The 20957-nt window shown below is 54.8% G+C and overlaps 1 protein-coding gene across 1 annotated transcript; it reads right to left on the bottom strand.

Moving 5' to 3' along the window:
• Positions 1–2385: 2385 nt before the first annotated feature.
• On the bottom strand, positions 2386–20701 carry DUOX2 (dual oxidase 2). The gene is made up of 33 exons (XM_055539013.1): positions 20533–20701; positions 20179–20268; positions 19757–19921; positions 18964–19151; positions 18607–18808; positions 18336–18502; positions 17910–17970; positions 17677–17773; positions 17135–17225; positions 16753–16855; positions 16143–16306; positions 15442–15617; positions 15103–15221; positions 14631–14768; positions 14296–14409; positions 13903–14105; positions 13421–13606; positions 12087–12312; positions 11914–12007; positions 9861–10052; positions 9283–9372; positions 8766–8849; positions 8051–8229; positions 7681–7911; positions 7400–7499; positions 6661–6710; positions 6251–6378; positions 5844–5997; positions 4384–4616; positions 4005–4163; positions 3706–3861; positions 3470–3598; positions 2386–3184 (listed from the first exon to the last, which is right to left on the bottom strand). Exons 1-33 carry the CDS (start codon positions 20699–20701, stop codon positions 3062–3064), a joined length of 4761 nt encoding a protein of 1586 aa, XP_055394988.1. The 3' UTR covers positions 2386–3061.
• Positions 20702–20957: the final 256 nt, after the last annotated feature.

The following is a 20957-nucleotide window of genomic DNA, read 5'->3' as shown; positions in this document are numbered from 1 at the left end:
GCCTGACAGGTTACAGCCCATACAGTCGCAGCAAGTCGGAGAAGACTGAAGCAGTTTAGCATGCACTCAGGCACTCAAAAATGCTTGTGAGTAAGTGGATGGGAAGGTTGCCACATCTTATCAACTTTCTCCCCTCTCAAATGGTGCTGGGTCTGGAAATATGGGGGGAAAGGCAAAGAGCTAGCCTTCATGCCTTTCTCCTAGAGCTCAGCCTCAGCACCTCCCCACATCTTCATGTACTCCGTTCCCACCTGACCCTGAAGCCCTTTCACCAAGTCTCATCCTCATCCTCTCCATCTCCAGCCCCACTTCCCTCCAATCCCACCCTGTTCCTTCTCTACTCCTGTTCCATTCTCAACCTCATTCCCATGCCCAAGGCAGGGCTTGGGCTGGGCTCTGTCCTAGGACCTGAGACCTATATCTGTGACCTGAAGTAGAAAAGATTTGCTTTCTTTCTCAGAGTTGATATAAGATATAAACATGTCTGTTACATTTTGTGAGTCATCCTTCCCTAGTCCTCTTTCTCTGGAAGTTTTGGTGGCCTCCTATATTTACATATTCTCCCGTGTCTAACCTCTCCCCTACACTCATGATCTCATTTTGCAGTCCGTGATCTCATTATCTCAATCCAAAGGCACATTGCCTGCTTGCTGCCTGATCCTGCCTTTCAATTCATTTCCCAAGACTTGGCCTCAAGGTTCCAGGAAGGGTGGGGCCAGTTGAAGTTCTGAAGAATAACCAAGCTGAACTTCTATCCTCTCTGCGCGTTCTTGACTTATATCACGCAACACGTGGCTTTCTGGAAACTGGGCAAGGTTAGACAGTAGCTGGATAGTATGAATACATGCTTCAGTCTGACATCTGGAACTTGGCTAGGGTGTGGTGTTAGGACAAATGCCAGACAGGCTGGGTGTCACCTGAGGCTACCTAAGATCTTGGTGGCACAGATGTCCCCCTGTCCAGCTGGACAGGCAGTTGGCATTGTCTGGATCCTGGGCAAGAGTGATCACAGAGTCTTCAGGAGACCTTCAGACAGGCCCAAGCATTAGGGAGGATAAGGCTGAGTAGAGATTATGGACAATCATGACAGCCATGTCAACAACATGTGCTAGCCTCACAAGGATAGGTGAGTTAGGATGAGACAGATAGATATTTTGAATTGTCTTTAGAAAGGAATAAGGCACCTATGGGCCACATTTGGGAATACAGCTAAGGCTGAGACTTAAGGGGCTGGAGTTTGGAATTAATGACTGGTTGTCTACCCAGCGAGGGGCAGGAGGGCTGGAGGCCTATAGGTCTGATGCTGTTAGGAGATAGGTAGGTTAATAATCATCATCCACTGCAATTGTACAATATATTCTCATACATTTCCTCATCTGTATAATTTTCTGGGCCAGTATCACGATCTGTCTTCGTAATATCCACACAGACATTTTAATACATGAGTAAACAGGCTCAGAGAAGTTACGGGATTTTCTTCTGAAGCTACTTATAAAGGCAGAGTTAGCAGTAGTGTCCAGGTCTCTTGGCCCCTGATCTGGTGCCCTTCCAGTTCTCTCAGGAATTCCTTCAGTACAGAGGGTAGGGGGCTCAAGGCATTTGACCTGTCAGAAGAGGTAGAATAGAACCAATGGGGAGAGAAGCCTGAGGCAGGAATGTGGAGATAGCCTGAAACTCTCCCTGCCACAGGTCCTGCTGGCTGGAGGACTCTATGACCCAGCAATTCCATTTCGAGATACATACCCTCTTGGGAATGAGTGCATTATGTACACCAAACAATAAGTCGTAAGAAAGTTCATAGTAGTTTTATTCATAATTATCAGAAACTAGAAACAATCTAAATGTCTATCGACAAATGACTCCATAAACAAACTGTGGTACATCTCTACAATGGAGCTTGACGCAGCATGAGAAAAGAACAAACTACTGATATACACAATAACATGGGTGAATCACAGAGACATTGTTGAGGGAAAGACACCAGTTTCAAAAGAATACATTCAATATGAACAAATGAATCTGGGGTGATAAAATAATTCACATCAGTGGTTGCTACTAAGAGTTGGGGGCGGTGGACTGACAGGGATACAAAGGAAGTTTCTGGGGTGATGCAAATGTCCTAGATCTTCATCTGGATAGTAGTAGTAACACATGTTGAACATGGTAGCTTTAAGATTTGTGCACTTTACTATATGTAAATTATACTAAAAAATTTTTTTTTAATTAAAGCTTAGCTTTTGAGGAATGAGCCACTTGAAGAAGGAAAAGGAAGGGTCTTAAAGAGTATGGAGGGGATGTCCCAGGTTGGCTCCTGTGGAAGGTGACTGACTGTCCTCATTTGCCTGGAACTGAGGGGTTTCTTAGGACAAGAAACTTTCAGTGCTAAGACTGGGAGAGTCCTGGGCAAACTGGGACAGCTGGTCATCCAACTCCTGTGAAGGTGGGGAGCCAAGAGGGGACTCTGGATGATGGGCAGAGAGGCTGGGCTCCCGTGGTACTGGAGCTGAAGGGGTGCTCCAGCAGGAAGAGATGGGTCTGCCAAGAGGTGAGGGCAGTGGGCGTCACTGGTGGTTCCTCAGCGTTCCTGATCCCCTAGGAGCAGGAAGGGCTTTGGGGTAGAGCTGGAGGGCAAAGCCCTCAGAGACTGAACTGAGACAGTTGGGCTGCCAGGTTTAACACTGAAGCTTCTAAGCTGGGCTCTGAGGAGATTTTCTCTTGAGCCTTCTCTTCACACCAGGTACCCCCACCCATCCTAGGCCACGAAAACACCAACACTATTCACTGATTTTGTGGAAGGGAAAAAGACATGGGGATCTAGCAGAGAAAAACGCGGTTGTCTCTTCACCTCAGTTATCACAAGGCGGAGACTTCCCCACTTTATCTGCCACAGCCTGCTGTGATGTGAGCTGCAAGTGTCTCTGCTAACTCCTCAGAGCCTGGGACAGATGGGGCAATGAGGGAGAGGCCCTTTCAGCTCTCTGGCTGAGGCCTGAGGTGAATTCTGACAGAAACTGTTGGCAGGGCTGGTCCATGGAGGGACCGGGAACCAGGGAAGGTGGGCTCAGAAGTTCTCATAGTGGTGCACGAAGTGGGCCTGGTCCTGCTGGTTGATGAGCTGACAGGCCTTCTCTACATTCTTGGTCATTCCTGGAGGGCCGCAGCTGAACACCCCGATCTTCCGCACCTATCAAGTGTTGGGGGGGAGTGGGCAGTGGTTGCAGAGGAGAGGCCTGTGGCCTTGAGATGCTCACTCCCCAGGAGCTGCTTCCCAAGCCTGACTGGAGTGACCAGGGCATTGACCCCAGGCACTGAGGAGGAGGAGGCTTGAATTGGGGCGGCAGGGGTGGGATTTAAAGCCCTCCTCCAACCCTGGACCCCATCCTGAGGTCCTCTGCTCAGGACACAGCTGCAGGCTCTTCAAGGGCCAGGAAGTCCTGGCAGGGGAAGGTTGGTTGGGAGTGGGACTGACCTTTGGGTGGACCTCCTGCAGAGAACTGAAGAAGCGTTCAAAGGGGGGACGGCCAAAGTGGGTGATGGAGCGCAAGCCCGTGAACAGACTCCGGTTCAGCACCTTCTGGAAGTGCCGCTCACAAATGTACTGGGGGAGGGAGCAGAGGAGCAAGGTCACAGCCAGCGCCTTGGCCATCCTGGCTTGCTCGGCCCACCCACATACCCAGAGTTGCCCCCTGGCCGGCCCTGACGCACCAGCATGGTGGTCCTGAGGTCGAACTTCTCAGCCAGCTGGGTGATGTAAATGTGCACGGACACGAGGTCCTGGCAGTCATTCTCCTCCACCTCCCGGATGATGTCAGCCAGCCACTCAAACTGCCGCTGGGTCCGCGTCACCCAGATGAAGTAGATCTGGGGACACATGACTAGGGCTCTGACTCAGCTCAGCTCAAGGAGCCACGGGCTTTTTATCATGCTGCTTTGCTGTGATGTGGGGACACAATCAGGCTGTCTGTCCCTATTTCTTTGAAGAATGGAAGAGAGTAAGCACTCACCTTTTTACAGAGCATTTGGCTCCCCAAGGATGACTTGAAGACCAGGTCTTTGAGGATGGAGGCAAAGGGGGTGACCCCAATGCCCCCTCCCACCAGCACTGACACCTCAAACTTATGCCACTCCTGGTGGCCCTCTCCAAATGGCCCATCGAGGTACAGCTGCCAACAGAAGAGGAAGATGAGATGAGCCTGGCCCTTCCCCAGCTCTGAGGTTAGACATGTGGGGCAAGAGGGACAGGGAGAACCAGTCTCTGTGAGGAACCCCAGCCCTCTCCCAGTCTGGCTTTGCAGTAGCTAAAGCATCTTTTCCTGGGGTCAGGAAGGGCGGGGACTTTCTGTCAATGCTAGAGCCCCAAAAAGTGGTCCCAATGGTGGGCACCTTTGGATATTTGGCACAGCTGTCACCCGTCGGGGGTGAGTAGATCTCCCTGAGGCGGGTGGTCCAGGGCCCCGCTGCCCGGATGTGCAGGCTAAGCGTCTCCTCATGGGGTGCTGACGTCAGCGTGAAGGGGTGGTACTCGTTGGTCCCCAGAGCCAGGCAGGCGATCCGCACCCACTGTCCTGACTTGTACTCAAAGCCTTGGGGCCGCTGGAACTCCAGGTGGGTCACTCCTGAGGGTCGTGGGCAGGGAGGGGCAGGGATCAGAGGGCTTGTTCCTGGTACCTGAGAACCATCAGGTGCCCTATCCTCGCCACATACCTCAGGCACAGGGAGCAGCCACGTGATCTGACCTAGTAGGGCTTCTGGATTGGGGGTTGGAGGACCCTTTTATCTGTTTCTTGGGTAACTCAAGAGCTGGGCTTCTCTGCTCCCCTGTTCTAGCCCCTCCCCTCCTCTTTGCTGCTTCCTCCCACTAAGGGCCCAGGCTGACACCACTGTCCTGGATACCAGTGTACTAGGTCAGGGGACCTCAGGCTCCCCAAGTACCACCTCAGTGTTACCAAATTTCCAGCATGTGAACGTTACCTTTGTGGTGGGACTTATGTGCTCATCCTCCCGCATTATCATTGATCTGATGTTTTTCTTTAAATTGATTTATTTTTTCAACTCAGTTTACCTTGAACATTTAGGTCACTGAAGCAGGTGGAAAACCAGTGTCATGTGCTCTATCTAGCTCTAGAGGCCAAGCTCTTAACCACCACCCTACACATCTAAGTGTTATGTGCTCTAAATAGAAAGTACCACATTTTATCATGGTTTAGCTGGATCCTGTTTGTTGCCTGACCACAGCTGAGCCTCAGGCTTGTTCTTTCTTTGTGGAAAAAGGAGATTTGCAAGTACTGGAGGGTGCAAAAGGCATATGAAGACCATGCTGAAACTTTGCTCTTAAGTAATCTTGATCGATATAAAGTTGAACGAGGTTAACTTTCTTACTATGTGAGTTCTGAGGGTCAGCCAGCCCCACAACCCTTAAATATCTTCCATCACCCTCCATGGTGATGTGAATCCCCGCTCTGGCCAGCACTGACTCTCAACAGACTCTTGTGGTCTGGACCATTTTTCTGTCTCTGAAGAGGGGTTTTTCCAAGTGAAGAAATGGGAGAGGGATGTTCAGTTCCCTGCCCTGCTCCCAGGCCATGCACATACTGGTCTTTCTCATCCTTAAACCCCTCTGAATGCCTTTCAGCTGGCTCTTTTCATAGTCACCTCTCATTGTGTGCAAGTCCTGGAAACTAAGTCCAGACATTCTGGGGGCTGCAGTTCCATCAGGAAAGCCGTAAGGCTCCCCAGAGGGTCTCAGAAACAACAATGGGGTGAGGAGGCCTGGGAAGCTGTCTCCCCATATCCCACGAGTTGACCTCCCATGCTCCCCACCCCAGGTCAGGCCAGCTTGGTACCTGAAGGCAGCAGCTGCGCCTTCACCACGCCGATCTCCACCTTCTTCCGGCTCAGGCTCACCAGCTTGTCCCCCATGTAGATAAGTGCTGGGACCAGGAAGTAGATGTGGAAACGGGGCAGCTGGATCAGGGCAAAGCTGCCGTGGATGATGAGCTGAAGACATGGCCAGTTAGTACAGCTCAGGCCCAGCCGGCCAGCCCCCTTTCTGCACCCACCTTACCCAGACACTTCCTGCCTGGGCCCTGGGCCTGGGTTGAGTGCATGGGGCTGGCACAACTCCACAGACTGTGGCATCAGATCTCTGGGCCTCAGTCTAAGCTCTTGAGTCCAATTCAGCCTGCTCCCTCCCCCATCATGATGCTCATCTCTGCCCTGTGGCCTGGCCCTGCCCAGAGAAGTCCCTCACCAGCACATAGAGCAGGATGTAGAGGTGGTGGGTCAACCAGAAGCCCCGGAAGCTGCGGCGTCGGAAGTGGTGGGAAGCAAAGACGTACATGATGGCAAGAACCAGGAGCAGGAGCACCCCTGTCATACCTGGGGGCAGCGGAGACAGGGTCAGACAGTCCTGGTCTCAGGGCCTCAGCCTAGGCCGAGAGTAGCAAAGAGCATGTCCCCATTCTGCCCTCCTTCCTTGGCCTCTTTCTTTCCTCCCTGGCTCCCAGAACAGCTTAACCAAAGAGGCTGGAACTAAGGCTTGTCCTGGAGCCTTCAAAGGGAAACTGTCAACACTATAGACAAGTGTGTATTCACGGGAAGAGGAGGACAAAATCAGAAGTCCTCAGAACCCCCAGACTCCACATACCATCTACTCTTTACCTGGGACTGTCTGGAAGAACCACCAGTAGAACTTCTGGGGAAGCTTGGACCTGTAGGGCAAAGACACCCAGAACCTCAGGCTGGGGCAGGAAGAGCTCCACCACCGTTGCAATGTGACTCTGTTCCTGATGGCCTTGAATACAGAGGTTCCTGGGCTTCTACCCAGATGACCAGGGATCCTTCCAAAGAACATGGGCCCCAGCCTCCTGTGTTCTACTCTCTGATCTCAAAGCAGTTCTTCTTCCTGTGTAATCTTGAATTCCCCTACTGCAGCTAACCTTTGCTTTCTTGAGTGCCTGGTTCATATTCTGTAAGCTCCATGAGGCTCTATGCTCTATCACTAGGCTCAAACAATGCCAGGCACAGAGTCAGTGCTCAAGAAATACTTGTTGAATGACTGCATGTATCTTGGCATTCTTACTCTCTGGCTCCAGGATGGACACATAGACATGTTTCCTAAATGTTTGCCCAGTAAATGGATGGCAGGCTGAGAAAGCAAGCTGTGTGTCAGGTACACATGGGAAAGAGTATCCAACTTCATCTCCCAAAGTCCTTTCCTGGCCAGTCATGGCCAGCTTCCTTCCTGAGGGCAAGGAAGTCATCTCTCGGCTTCCTCAGGATACTAACTTCTCACTCTCACTCAGTGAGAGAGTGGAGAGTCTAGGGCCATCTACCTCTTTTCTGTTGTACCCTTAGGCCTGCCCCAGAATTCCCAAGGGGGGCCCTCCCCAGAACTGACCCATCATTCACAAAGACGCTGGGAAAGATGCAGGCCAGCAGACTGAGGGGGCTGACTGAGAAGATGTAGACATTCACCACGTGGCCAGCGCTGTGCAAAACTGAAAGAGACAGATCCCATTAGAGATGCCTCCCAGGGCCAACCCTAACTCCAGCCCCAGGAAGACAGGAGGCACAGGGAGGAGAGAAGGAAGTACAAGTAGCTCCAGTCTCCCCACTGTCTCCCCCACAGCTAGACCCAGGAGCCTGCAGCCATGGCAAGCATGCCCAGCTGCCACATACTGGCCAGGACCACGGCGGCCATGGCGATCCAGCGATGGAAGTCCACGGCAGCATCAAAGGGCACGTAGCGGTTGAGGAAGGTCTCTCTCAGGAAGGTGATGAGGTTGCGGCACATGGTGAGCAGGATGTAGGAGAACATGAAGGAGACACTGGCCGCCGTGCCCCGTGACAGGATGATGCCCACAAAGGTGGTCTGTGCAATGCCCGAGGGTGGTGAGGCAAAGGCGTAGTCTGGGGGTAGAGTTGGGGTGGATCAGCACAGCACAGAGGCCTGAGTCAGAACACTGGGTCCCCCAGGCCAGATGCTGAGGTTCGGGAAAAACAACCAGAAGGCTCTCACACCTCCCCTCCTGCAACTTGGAACTCTTACAGTAAGCGCGCTCCACAAACAGTCCGGCACAGATGGCCGAGAAGACAGCCACGCACACGATGTGCCGCCGGTAGTTCTCCACGAAGCGCTTGTACTGCTGCAGCTTCTGAGCCAGGAAGCCCCGCTGCATCTTCTCCTGCAGCGCCTCTGTATACAGCCGGGGAGGGGGCACCCCTGCCCTGCAGCAATGGGAGGCAGGTAGCCTGAGGTCAGGGCATCCTGGCGTCCCCTAAGTGCCATCTTATAAAGGAGACCTGGTGCTCTGGCAGCGGTCAGGATGGGCCGCAATAGGTGAAAGAAAAAGCTTCTGGGGGGTGACTCCCACTCTCCCAAGCCGTTACCACTCCTCTTGACTTGCCCTGTCCACCCACTCTTCCATCTCCCCACTACCCCATCTCCACTTCCTCCTATCTGTCCTGTCCGTCCCTCTTCCTGCTCCCTGCCCAGGCCTCACTGCTGCACCCAAACCAGGCAGGAGCCAGGGGACCCCTCCCTGCCATCTTGGTGTTGCATTGAGTGCCAGGCCCCTGGCCTGAAGAGTAGGGTGCAGAAGTTGGAAGAGGTTGAAGAGTCATTCGACTCAACAGCCTGCCAGCCAGGTCAGGGACATGTGGAATGAGTCTCAGGACGGTCTCTTGTGGGTGGAGGTGGGCAGACCAAGACTCCGAGACTTCTCTCCGTGTCTTCGTGGATCAAGGTTCTAGAAAACACTCACTTTTTGCCAAACCTCTTCTTCAGCCCAGGGCCTCCCAGTTCCGGGGCTTTCGAGGCAGGGAGCCCCACTCCCTGAGGGCAAGAACTGAGGAAAGAAAAATGGGCTCATGATCCCCTTGTCTTTGCAGGCAGGAGAAGCACTGCCATGTCAGGGTTGAGGGTAGGCTGCAAGGGGGTAGATCCTGGGATTCATTTCTGTCCACAGAACCTGCCCATAAAACTGATCAGAGATGAGTCTGGCAGAAGGCAGGACCGAAGGAATGGATGTGGTCAGGTCATCTGTTCTGTGTGAAGGTTGTGTCCTGGAGGGGCAGAGAGAGCCAGGCTCCTGAACAGGAAGTGGGTATGTGGGTATGTGTGTGATGCAGCTGGAATACAGACTCAGAACAACCGTGCGTTAAGAGCTACTTTCAGAGGGCAAATGTCTGGCCCAGGGGCTGATCTCACCAGCCCTACTTGCTTCGTTTCTCTGCAGGGGACCCAGTCAGGACACCTCCCCATGCCCCATTCCCGCTCACCGTTCCTCAGAAGTCCGAGTGATGAATGACACTCGAGAGCTGATGTTTGGTTTAAAAATGTCTCCAACACCTGGAGAGGAGAACAAGAAGCTGGACAGGCTTCCCCAAGAGTGCGGGGAGGTGACCCTCCTAGGATGGCTGCAGGGCAGTGGCTTGGTCACATCCCGATATCCTCTCCAGCTTTGCTCCCCTCACTGCACACATGGAGCACCCACACAGGGTGGCCGCTGCTAGACAATGTGGCAACTTCGTGCAATTAGGAAAAGGATCCCCTTCCAGGTGGATGCAGCCCTGCAGACTGTTTGCATACAAAAAATGGGGGCTCATCCTCTGGCCAGACTCACCCCAGATCAATGTGCTTGGCTGGTGTGCAGCATGTAGGCTAGATTTCTGCCTGCCCTGACCCCTCCGTGGGCACCTTTGTGTGCAAATTGCACACCTGTAGGTGACACTCTTGATTACACATGCCTGGCTCTGTACTAGGCACCAAAGACTAAGAAAGAAGTAAGACCTGAGTGCTATGCACCAGGAACTCACATTTTGAAGATACGCCCATCCCTGACGCCTTCCAAACTTACATACCTCCTCCTCCACCTCTCACACAGAGCTGCGTTCGGCGGAGCTCACTGTCGTGGTCCCGCAGCATGAAGTGGAAGTCCTCCCACGTCAGCTCTTGCTTGTCCTGGAAGCCTGACTCTCGGAACATGGACTCCACCACCTCGGCCAGCTGGGTCTTGGTCAGGCAGTTGTTGGAGATCTCAATGAAGGACCTGGGTCGGGGGGTGGGGGGAACCCAAAAAGAAAGCTGCCTGTCACCCAGCCAGGTCAGGTTTAGGCAGGCAGGTGCTGGGTGGGGCAGGCCCCAGGCTATCTAGTGTGGTTACCAGTGACCCAGGAAATGGCGCCGAGAAGGTGTTCATCCAGCCTGCTGCTGACGCTAAGCTGGGTGGGGTCGCCACAGCCCGAAAGGCAGAACAAAACTGAAAGTGACCTTGACCAGTTAGAGAAAGCAGCCCTCAAACGGGGGATAAATGTCCACTGAGTGTAGGAACGTGTCCAGGTGTGCCACAGCCCACTCAAGTGGCAGGCTCTCTCGTGTTGATAACTCCCACACCCACGCCGGGCACCCCATTCATGGTTGAGTGGGGGCACAGACAGTTGGGAGTTGAGGGAGGAGATGTAGCCACAGTGGCTTCTGCTTCCTTGTGCCAACACCCCGGGGCGCAGGCAGAAGTGTCTCTACACCCAACATGACAGCACCTACAATGGCCATACTTTTTTCTTAGGTGCGCTTTGGGACACAAGCAAACACACACGCACATTTGTGTTGAGTCCAGCAGAAAAAAAGCTTTGCCTGCATGACACAGCAAACAACTGCCATCACATTAAAAAAAAAAAATACATCATCCCACTTGCTCAGGGTGAGACTGAGTCGGAGCCACGCTGAGTACAGGATGAGGAGGTGGGAGCTTAGCCCCCAGGAGCAGAAACCCTCTCCCAGAGGGTCCTGCAGCAGCACACCCAGCGAGGAACAACTGCAATCAGCTTTACCCAAGCCCTTTCAGAAGCCCACGTCCAGTTCTTGTATCTATCCTGCAAGAGAGGTGGCAGTGAAGGGGATCACGGAAAGCAATGAGTAAGGTTTGCAGGGATAGAAAAGTTAAAAGGATCTGAGCTGTTTTTTGCATTCTGTTTATTCATTTGCTCATTTGTCTCATCTGATTCAGTTGCCTAGGCATCAAATGCCTGCTATGTGCCAATCGGTGTGGAGGAGGTGGATGAGATATGAACCCTGTAGAGCTGGGAGCTGCAGGAAGCTGTGTTACTGGAGCACTGTCTTCAGGAATAAGATGTCTGTGAGCCCAAAACTGGTCTTAATTGGCACACACAACCAGAGATGGCTTAAGAAGCAGGAAGAGAGAGTTTGAAATATAGAACAACATTCCGTTTTTCTCCTCCTGCCTGTCCTGGTGATTAACATCGGCAGTGACCAAGGACATCTGTCCTCCAGGATTCATGCTCTCACTGTATAAAGCACAGCCTTAGAAGAATCAGCCAAGACCTGACTTCCCTGGTGGTCCAGTGGATAAGAATCCGCCTGCTAGTGCAGGGGACATTGGTTCAATCTCTGGTCCAGGAATGCCCCACATGACTTGGGGCAACTAAAGCCAGTGTGCCACAACTACTGAGCCCACTTGTCTAGAGCCTGCACTCCACAACAGGAGTGTAGCCCCTGCTCGCCGCAACTAGAGAAAGCCCACATATAGCAACGAAACCCAGCGCAACCAAAATAAGAAAAAAGTTTTTAAAAAGAAGAAGAGTTAGAAAAGACCTGACAGCATCCAAAAGAGGCTGGTTGGCTTTGTTACTGGTCATCTTGGTGTTGTTTGTGTTTTTTCACTTGGGAGAATTTTCTGGCTGGTGTTGACTGAAGAAACAGACCCTTCTGGGGGCAGGGGCCTGGCCAGATAAACTTTGAAGCTGGATGCTCTGGGCATCTAGGATGCAGTACCTAGGCCACCTCTCAATGCAGACGGCCACATAACCTCCTCACCTACCCTCCTCTGACCTGACCTGTTTTCCTGTTTAAAATACCAAGACGTCTCAGGACTGGAGGGGCCCACCCCATACCGCATCATGGTGAAGAACTCGTCCTTGGAGAGGAAGCCATTGCCATCAAGGTCATACATGGTGAACATCAGGCGGGACTTGTCCTCTGGGGAGCCTGGGAAGAGACAGGGGGATCCCTGTCACCTCTCTGCTGAAAGATACTTGGCACCTGGGATGGTCCACCATCCCCTCACCTTTCATGAAGACCACCAGGACGTCCAGGAACTCCCGGAAGGACAGGTACCCATTGCCGTCTTTGTCGGCCAGAGAAAACATGGACTCCACAAACATGTCCTGGGGCTTGAGGCCCAGGGACTCGGCAAACTCAGCCCGGCTCAGCTCACACGTCAGGGCCTCCCGCACCTTCTGCGATGAGTCCAGGAGCAGGGTTCCTGCATCCACCTGGTTGATGTCCAGCACCTGTACTTGGACAGCAGCAGAGGGAGGGAGAGGAAGAGTTGAGGCCTGGGCTGGAAGCAGTTCAGTGACCCTTCTCATCTCCTGAAGTCTGGATCAGAAAGGTGAGCCCTGGTGGTTGCTCATGGTCATTAGACAAACTTCTGACTTGGGCTTCTGCTCTCCTGCAGAGGGGAGACTGTAGCAGGGGATGAGGTGAGAGCAAGGAGGGACAGTGTTTGGGAATGCCAAGTGAAAGAGCCTACACCGGTGACAGAAACTGCAGCAGACATGAATGGAAGGCAGGAAGGGGCTAAAGATATGCTCTTTTGTCAGTTCAGACAGGGTTGCCATGTGTCTGATTTTAAAAGTCACATATATGTAACTTACTGTGGTTTAGTGGCTAAGTCATGTCTAACTCTTTTGCGACACCATGGACTGTAGCCCACCCAGGCTCCTCTGTCCATGGGATTTCCCAGGCAAGAATACTGGAGTGGGTTGTCATTTCCTTCTCCACGGGATTTTCCTGACCCAGGGATTGAACCTGCATCTCCTGCATTGACAGGTAGATTCTTTACCATTGAACCACCAAGGAAGCCCAGATATGTAACTTCCATGCATTACATGCAATCATGTACCAAGCACTTGGGCTAAACATTGTACATAGAACAGCGTTTATCAAACTTTAGAGTGAATCAGAATCCTCTGGAGGGCTTGTGGGTCCCAGCTTCAAAATTCCTGATTTCCTAGGTCTGGGGGAAGGGCCTGAGGACTTGAATTTCTAACGAATTCCCAGATGAGGCTGTTACTGTTGGTCCAGGGAGCACACTTTGAAGACCACAAACGTAGACTATCTTTCTGAATCCTCATAACCCAAGGGGATGGATCCTATTTTAATCACTCTTTTATAGACGAGGAAACTGAAAACAGAGCAGAGGCGATGTAATTTGCCTAAGGTGATGCCCTAGTGAGTAGCAAAACCTGGGTTCCAGCAGGGCTGTCTGTTTCCAGCCCTCAGGACAGAAGCTCAGTTCACCCTAGTTAGGGTACTGTCCAGCCCAGGTTGGACAGTTAGGTAGTTTTCCTCCTACCCCTGGGCCCCTTCTGCCTCCAAAAAGCCTGGTCACAGCACCTGGGCAAAAAGGTGTCTGAAGAAAACCTCCAGGATGCGTTGCCGCTGCTTTTTGGTCACAGCTTTCCTGAACAGCTCATACTCGCTCATCTCAGCCATGTCCAGGCCCAGAGCCCAGTTCTCACAGAAGCCCCGCAGATGCTGCACGAAGGCACCCCGCTCCTCCTGGGAGTTAAACAGCAGCACCTGGCAGAAGGAAGGCCGTGCCAATGCTCAAGCTCCTGGCTCAGCCTCCCCTCAGAAGTCCTTGGGTTGGGGGAAGGAAACTAAAAGGCTCCCCTTCCAACCCGGCTAGGGCCTGGTGAGTGGCCCAAGGGGATCAAAGGGAGAGTTGGGTGGGGACCTTGGAAAGCAGTGCCTCCTCCCAGTGTCAGCCCTCACAGACGAGCCCTGCAGCTGAGGACACGGTGACCTGAGGGGACTCGCCGTAGAAGGGAAATGGGCAAGGGCAACCCAGGCTGGGGAGGCTGGCTGGGCCATACCAGATCATACTCCTTGGGGATCTTGAGCAGCAGGGTGCGGCATCTGCGGTTGCTGGACAGGATGAGGTTGACCTGTTGTGGGGGCTGCAGCTGGATGGTGCGGAGCACAGAGAGCCGCCGGTCCACAACCTGCAGCCGCCGGTCTGGGAGCAGCTGGATGGTGACTGGATAGCTCCTCTCCCGGGGGCCCGGCCACTCCATCGCTAGGGAAGGGATGACGGGCAGGGCAGAGCGTTTCAGCAGAGCTTCCCAGGCCCCGGCCCTCAGGCCAGTTCCAGTCTGAGCCAGCACCCCGAAGCCTGGCTTTCTCCCCCACATCTGTAAGCTGGTTCTTTCACAGCACCCTGCACCTTTGGTTCTCTTCCCGCTTCCCTCCCCTTGGCCCCATCTCACCTGACACTCCATCACTGGCTGGTTCCTTCTTCACACTCTCTTTGCCTCTCCTTTGGAGCTTCTTGCGCTCTCGGCCCCGGAAATAGGCCACCACCCCAGAGATAAGCAGGCTCACTGAAGGGGGTCAGAAGGAGCCAGTGGGGAGAGGAGCCCTTCACCTGTGGGTTCGCCAAGGCCCTGGCTGCTGCCCCTCCCTTCCTAAGGCGTCCTGAGGCTGGCTTCAAATGAACTCAGGACTGACCCTACAGGTCAGTCAGTAACAAGGGGTGGGGACAGTCCGTGGAGAGGAGGGGAGCTGAGAGAAGAGACATGGCCGAGGGGGCTGAAGGGCTTACCTAGTGGAAGACAGCACAAAGCCACGATGGTGATGCCAAAACCAGGACCACTGCCCTCGAAGTAATGAATCTCGGTCAGGGGCACACAGGGAGGCAGGTCTGTGGTTGTGAGCTGTCGGGGCTGAGGGCAGGGTGCACCTGAGGGAAAGGCACAGAAGGTCTCAAGGCCTGAGCATCCCACTCCTTGGCCAGGAGGTTTTAAGGCCTCCCAGACTCACCTCCCTGGAACTTGTTCCCCTCAAAAGTTCCTCTTCCACATCTCACCTCTCAGCATCACCCCAACCCGACCACAAGGTGCAGCCTGCAAACCAGTCTAGTCTCTACTGGGGGAGGCACCTAATGCAGGCCTCCCAGACCAACACAGAGGGAACTGCCTGGTGCCTAGCCCCTGAGATAGCACCAAGTGACCCCCCCAGACACAACCTCTGCCCCTTCTCTGCCACCATTGCTTGAGCTCTCCCAGGCCACCCACCATCCTGCCAAATAAAGACATTGGGCTGCAGGGTGTCATGGTCCACATTGATGACAGCCACCAGCACGTCCCGAAGAGTGGTGCTTCTAATTTCTGCAATTTCCTCTGGAGAGAAGAGCCTAAGTTGGGGAAAGCCAGGAATTGTTTGGGATGAGAAGGGATCACAAGTCTCCAGCAAACTCGGGCCTGGGGACCCAGATGAGAAAAATAGACCCAGAGGGGTTGGGGAGGGAGTTGTGGGCCAGCTGGGAGTCAAGGGCCCATGGAGGCTATTCACAGACAGAGGGTCTGGGGTCCAGGCTGAGACAGAGTCTGAGGTGGGAGCCAGGCAGGCCTTACCCATTCTTGCTGTTCTCAAACCAGTAGCGGTCGCCATCCCGCAGTCGCACAAACTGATCAAGGACAATGGTGCTGAAGAGGGGTCCAGGGTCCCCGTGGCTCTCCAGGAGCCCCCCAGGGAGTAGCTCCAGCCGGGACAGGTCCTGGTTGTACAGGGCCGCCGTGGCCTCCAGCACCTGGAGCAGCACAGGAGGTGAGGAGTAAGTGAGCATACATGTGTGGTTTTGTGTTAGGAGGGTGGCCACTACTGCCCCAGCCCTCAAACGTGGGACCCCATCCGCGGCCTGGCTTGCTGCTTAGCCCTGAGGGGGTCTCCTCTTTCTAGGCAGCCCCCTCAGGTGGTGACAAGTCTGGTGGGAGGACCAGTGTGTCACCACCCAGACTGTCTCCAGTGACAGCAGCTTCAGGGTCACCCATCTCATGGGGCAAGACCCTGCAGGAACAGGACAATGGCTCCCCACCCAGGGGTCACTCTGCAGAAATGGTACAGAGGAGCGGTGAGGATACTCTGAAATCAGATGCCTGAATTTGAATCCTGCCTCTGAGATGGATTTAACAATTATGTCATCGGTAAAATGGAGACAATGATGGTGTCTACTCTATAATGTTCTTCACACAGATTAAATGGGTTACACATATAAAGGACTTAGTATCACCTCAAGAGAGCTTTAGTTGCCATTATTATTATCACTATTTCTGACCTGAGGGTCCACATTGGGGTTGAGGTCACTCCAGTTCCTCGGGGTCCTCAGCCCCAGGGCCTGCAGGGCTTGGCTATAGCTGGGCAACCCCATGTCTCGGCCACGTTGGATGCTGCTGGCCACGTAGTCAGTGCGAGAGAACTTGCCAGGGCCAGGCCAGTAATCTAAGGAGGAGAGAGGACCTGGCTCTAGGCTCAGTCCCCCTAACCCTTCTTTACCCAGCAGCCTTGAATTGGGCTGTTGGCATTACCCATATCCAGCACATGTCAATGTCACATTTGTGACCAGGGGAAATTTTTCTCGAAAAAACTCTTCCCCTAAGACTCAGCATGGTTCTAGTCACCAAATTCCCCGTCCCACCTCCTTAACCTCAAGATGGTGCTGGACGAAAACCTTTATAGACCTAAGTGCCAGAGATTGTGCTACCCCCTACATACTCAGATGTAGGTAATTTAGAATACAGTTATTTTCCTCTAATTTTTTCTAATGGCTGTTTGCTGTGTATGTGTTCTTACATTGTAGGTACCCTAGGCCTACCTGGTGACTAACCCAGAAGGGTGCCCAGGCTCATGGGCCTCTGGCCCTCATCCCTTCTACTTCCAGTGCTTACCCCTCAGATCTTCCACCACAATATTGTCCTCCAGCTCTGAGATCTGGGAGGCCATTCCCAGCAGCAGCTGATTCACTGCCTGAGAGCTGTTCAGATTGGGATTCTGGAAAGAAACAGCACACTCAAGGTAGGTCCTAAGGCTCCTCCCCAGTGCGGGGTTCCTCTCACCCAGACCACTGCAGCACCCCAGAACAAAGGGCCCTTGGCCAGTCCTAGACCCTGTTGAACTGCTGTTCCCAGATAATTTCCTGATCACTCTACCTTCATCTCCCACCACCCTGAGGCAGCAACACCTATGAACTGGAATTGTTGCTTTTCCCAGCCTGTGTGACAAACGAGACTGACCTTGACCCACTTCCCTTGTCCCTGACCCCAGGCTGACCTCCCGAATCCAGTAGCTGTTGCAGACTCTGAGAGCTGGGGAGCTGCCAAAACTCTCATTCAGGACCATCTGGAAATGACAGCTGGCATTTCTGAAATGGGGAATCAAGGATGCGGTAAAAGAATTCAAGGAAGAGGCTGGGGTGGGGCTGATACGGGGTGAGGCATTCAGAGGCCATTTGGTGAGTACTAAGGGGTGTCCTCTGAACTTCCTTGACTGCGGCAGGGATTTGGCAATCAGTGTGGACTGAAGGTAGAGGTTGCTCTTTGTCCACACAGGGTAGGAAGGAAAGGAGGGAAGAGAGTTACATAGTTGCTGGACAAATCCTGCTCTCAGCAACTGAAGTTAAGCTGTTAGGAGGAAATGGAGAAACCTCCCTGTTAAGACTGGACTCCTACACCAGGGTTCTGTTTCAGGGGACCAATTTCTGCTTCTCTTTCCCCATGAAACTGTGGGGGTGGGGTATATGAAAGGTCCTGGGGCCCCAAGGCCACTGAATCTTCACTTCTCCCAGTGTGCTGCTCAGCCAGACCTTCCCTCACCTCATGTAGACGCCAGGGGGCACCATGGTGGAGAAGAACTGCTCAGAGGCAGCTAGGAACTCAGGGGAGATGCTGGGGTCCAGGAAAGGGCGATACTCTGTCCACAGGAGTAATAAGAAAAACAGTCTCCTTACCCTCACATACTCTCATCACAAGAACCCACCAGTTTTCTTTGTCCTATGGATCTTAATCGCCCCCCCTCCCCAAACCCCCTCAACCCAAGTGTTCCTCACCTGTGTAATTTGGAGGTGTTTGCTGCAGGAAGCTGGGCAGCCACTCATACATGGCGATGTTCTGAGGGTCAAGAGAGGGGAAAGGGGAGACCAGCGCTGGAGCAGCCAGGCCACGAGGGATCTGAGCTCAAGGAAGGCTTAGGAGGAAGATGAGGACCAGGCAGGGACAGTCACAGGACACACTCTCAGACAGGAGAGGTGCGGAGGTTCCTGTTCCCCACAAGCAACCAGGGCAGGTGGGTGGGGAGCAGGCTGCGAAATAATAATCAGAAAACCTCCTGCGTGAGTAGCGCTTTGCCTGCTTATCACCCTCAGGGGCTTTTCCTAGATGGCAGCTCTCTGGGCAGGGGGGTGGTGGTTTCTGGCGGGGTCGTCCAGGACCGAGGGCTCTGGAGTCTCCCGGGGACCAGGCCGTGGGGGACCCACCTGGTAGGTGGCGATGACCCTCTTGCGCGCGTGCTGGAACAGCTCCTCGTCCCCCCAGAGCGGGTACCGCCGGGCCAGCTTCTGAGCCCATAGGTTGTGATAGCGGAACCAGAGCAGACCCAGCGCCTGCAGGAAGGGCTCGCGGTTCCCTCGCTCGGCCCCGAAGGCTGCACGCGCCGCGGGAACGCAGGGAAGAAATGAGCGCGGGCTGGACCGCGGGGCGCCCCTAGCCGTCCCTCGACCGCGCCCCGCCCGGCCCCCGCCGCCTCACCGTATAGCCCCCGCGGCCCGCGGCGGCCAGTGGTGGGATCTGGCGGCGTCCACATGAGCAGCGGGGCCTGCGCGGCCCGCGGGAAGGCGGGGTCGGGCCCCGACGCCAGCTGCCCCCCGGAGAAGCTCCGCAGCTCGTCGCTCCAGGAGTGCGAGGAGCCATAGATGGCGCTGCCGTCCAGCCAGCCGGTCACCTCGTTGGTCTGCGGGGACGGCGGGAGGCTGAGCCTGGGGTCGGGCGGCCAGGCGGGTCCGGGAGGGGTGAGGGCCCGCGGCTGTCGTGGGTGCGGCGGGATGGGATCCTCTCCGCGGCTGCCTCGGGTCCCGCCAGCCCTCCACCCCCGCCTGCCGCGCTCACCAGGTCCCGGGGGTTGCTGGGGCTCTGTCCGGTCTCTGGGTCCCAGTGACTCCTCTGGAAGGGCAGGACCACGTCCCCGCTCTGGTCGCGGTCGAACACGGGGTCTCCGGGCGGGATGTGGATGTTGAGGAACTCGGCTGGGCAGCCAGACTTTTCCACGCTGACCAGGTCCGACAGCACGTGGTAGCCTGCGGCCGTGGGGTTCAATCTGGTAAGAATCGCTATTCCCCACCCCCAGGGAGCCTAAAGACAGATGTTCCAATTCAAGCGCCGCTCCACCAGCTCTAAAACTTTCTTCTAATCTGTAAAGTGGGGTTATAGTACCCTCCTCGCCCACCCCCATCACGTCGTGGTGAGAATCAAAATAATACAATAAATATAAGGGCTCCCCGGAGCCAGTCCCCATCTCCTAACAGATCGTGCCTCCCCCTCCCTCTCCGGGGCTAAAGAAGTTAATCCTCACAATGGGAGGAGAGGGGCGGCAGGGGACCTAGCTCCAAGGAGCTACAGGGAAAGCTAGTGGCATTCCTGGGTTGGAGTAAGGGGTAAGAGAAAGATTAGGAGAGCAAAATACCAGCTGGTCAACACCCTCAAATCCGTCCTAGACGAAGAAAGGCTCCAAGTGTAGCCTGAGGGGATGGGTTGGGGGAAGGTGAGGACGGTGAGGACGTGGTTCGAAGTCTTGGGTCGGTGTCCTGTGGACTTGCAGAGCGGCCTCAGGGCCCATCTCCTTAGGCGCTGAGCTAAGCGCCAGGTCAACCCTCACCGGAACTGTTCTCCCATTTGCCCTCACCGAAGAAGACCCCCAGGACCGTGCGATTGCGGCCGGACGGCCTCCCGGAGCTGCCCCGCGTGGCGGCGTTGCTGAGTCTGCGCGGATTGGGCAGCAGCGGCTCCTCGAGAGCCTGATACACGCCGTCCGCGTAGTTGGCCGGTACAAGGCGCTGCAGTCGGGAGCCTATGGGAAGCAGGGAGCCGGGCTCTGTCAGAACACGCCGTTCCCAACAAGCCCCTGAATCTCGCCCTATGCCTCCCTCCAACCCCCACTCCCACCGACGAGACCCCTTCTTCAGTCCTCAGGTGTGTACAGGACCTGGCCGCGCAGGCAGCGGGCCGGCTGGCTGGCGCGCTCCCTCCCAGCCGGCTTCTCCGCGCCGGTTCTCGCGCACCCCTGCCTTCCACTAGCCGTTCCCCACCCCAGGCCGCAGGACGCACCCGCAGCGCCACGCTCGTGGTGTCTCAGGTTGTTGAACCAGCCGTCATAGCGCTGCACTTCCCAGGTCAGTGAGAGTGAGTCCTGGCCACCTGTGGGTCAGAGAGTGGTCCGCTCACTGCTAGCTTTCCTGCGACCCCTGAGGGACCCGATGGCCTCGGTCCGCGTCTCCAACCAGCCGAGGGCCCCCAACCCGACGCAAGTGGCGATGCTCCCGCGGCCTCTAGGCTGCGCCGGGAAGTTTCCCATCTCTCTGAGCCGCGCAGCGATCTCACCCCATTTTCCAGCCCCAGGAAGCCTCTTGCCTGCACCAATCCCTTCCCCAACTCCCAAGGGAGCTAGCGCCTGGTACTTACCCGTTGGATCCAGGAGTAGAGTCAGCAGAACTCCCAGGAGCACAAGTACCTCTGGCCTTGCGCGGAGCATGTTGATCCTGAGACCAGCGGGGTGGGAGGTGGTACATGAGGAACACAGAGCCAGCCTTTCCCACCGCTGACAGTTGGCGCGAGCTGTGTCCACCCCCATTTCTGGACCGAAGCTTTTAGAAGTATCGCCAAGGACCCACACCCAGAGGGCACTTTTTTAAGGGCACAAGCCTCTCATATCCCTCAGTGAATACCTGTCCATGGACACTGAGGGATGGGAAGATCAAGTCCCAAGTACCGGTCCAACCTCTGACTTAGGGACCCCGTCGGTCAGAAGTCTTTTTCTTGGAATCTTTGCCTCTCTGCTCTGCTTCCTGCCTCTCCCCACTCCCTCCCTCCCCCGCTCCTCAGCCACC

The sequence above is a fragment of the Bubalus kerabau genome, chromosome 10, assembly GCF_029407905.1.
Source record: "Bubalus kerabau isolate K-KA32 ecotype Philippines breed swamp buffalo chromosome 10, PCC_UOA_SB_1v2, whole genome shotgun sequence".
NCBI lineage: Eukaryota > Metazoa > Chordata > Mammalia > Artiodactyla > Bovidae > Bubalus > Bubalus kerabau.
Note: the sequence above shows the minus strand (reverse complement) of the source record. Positions and strands in the feature narration are given on the sequence as shown.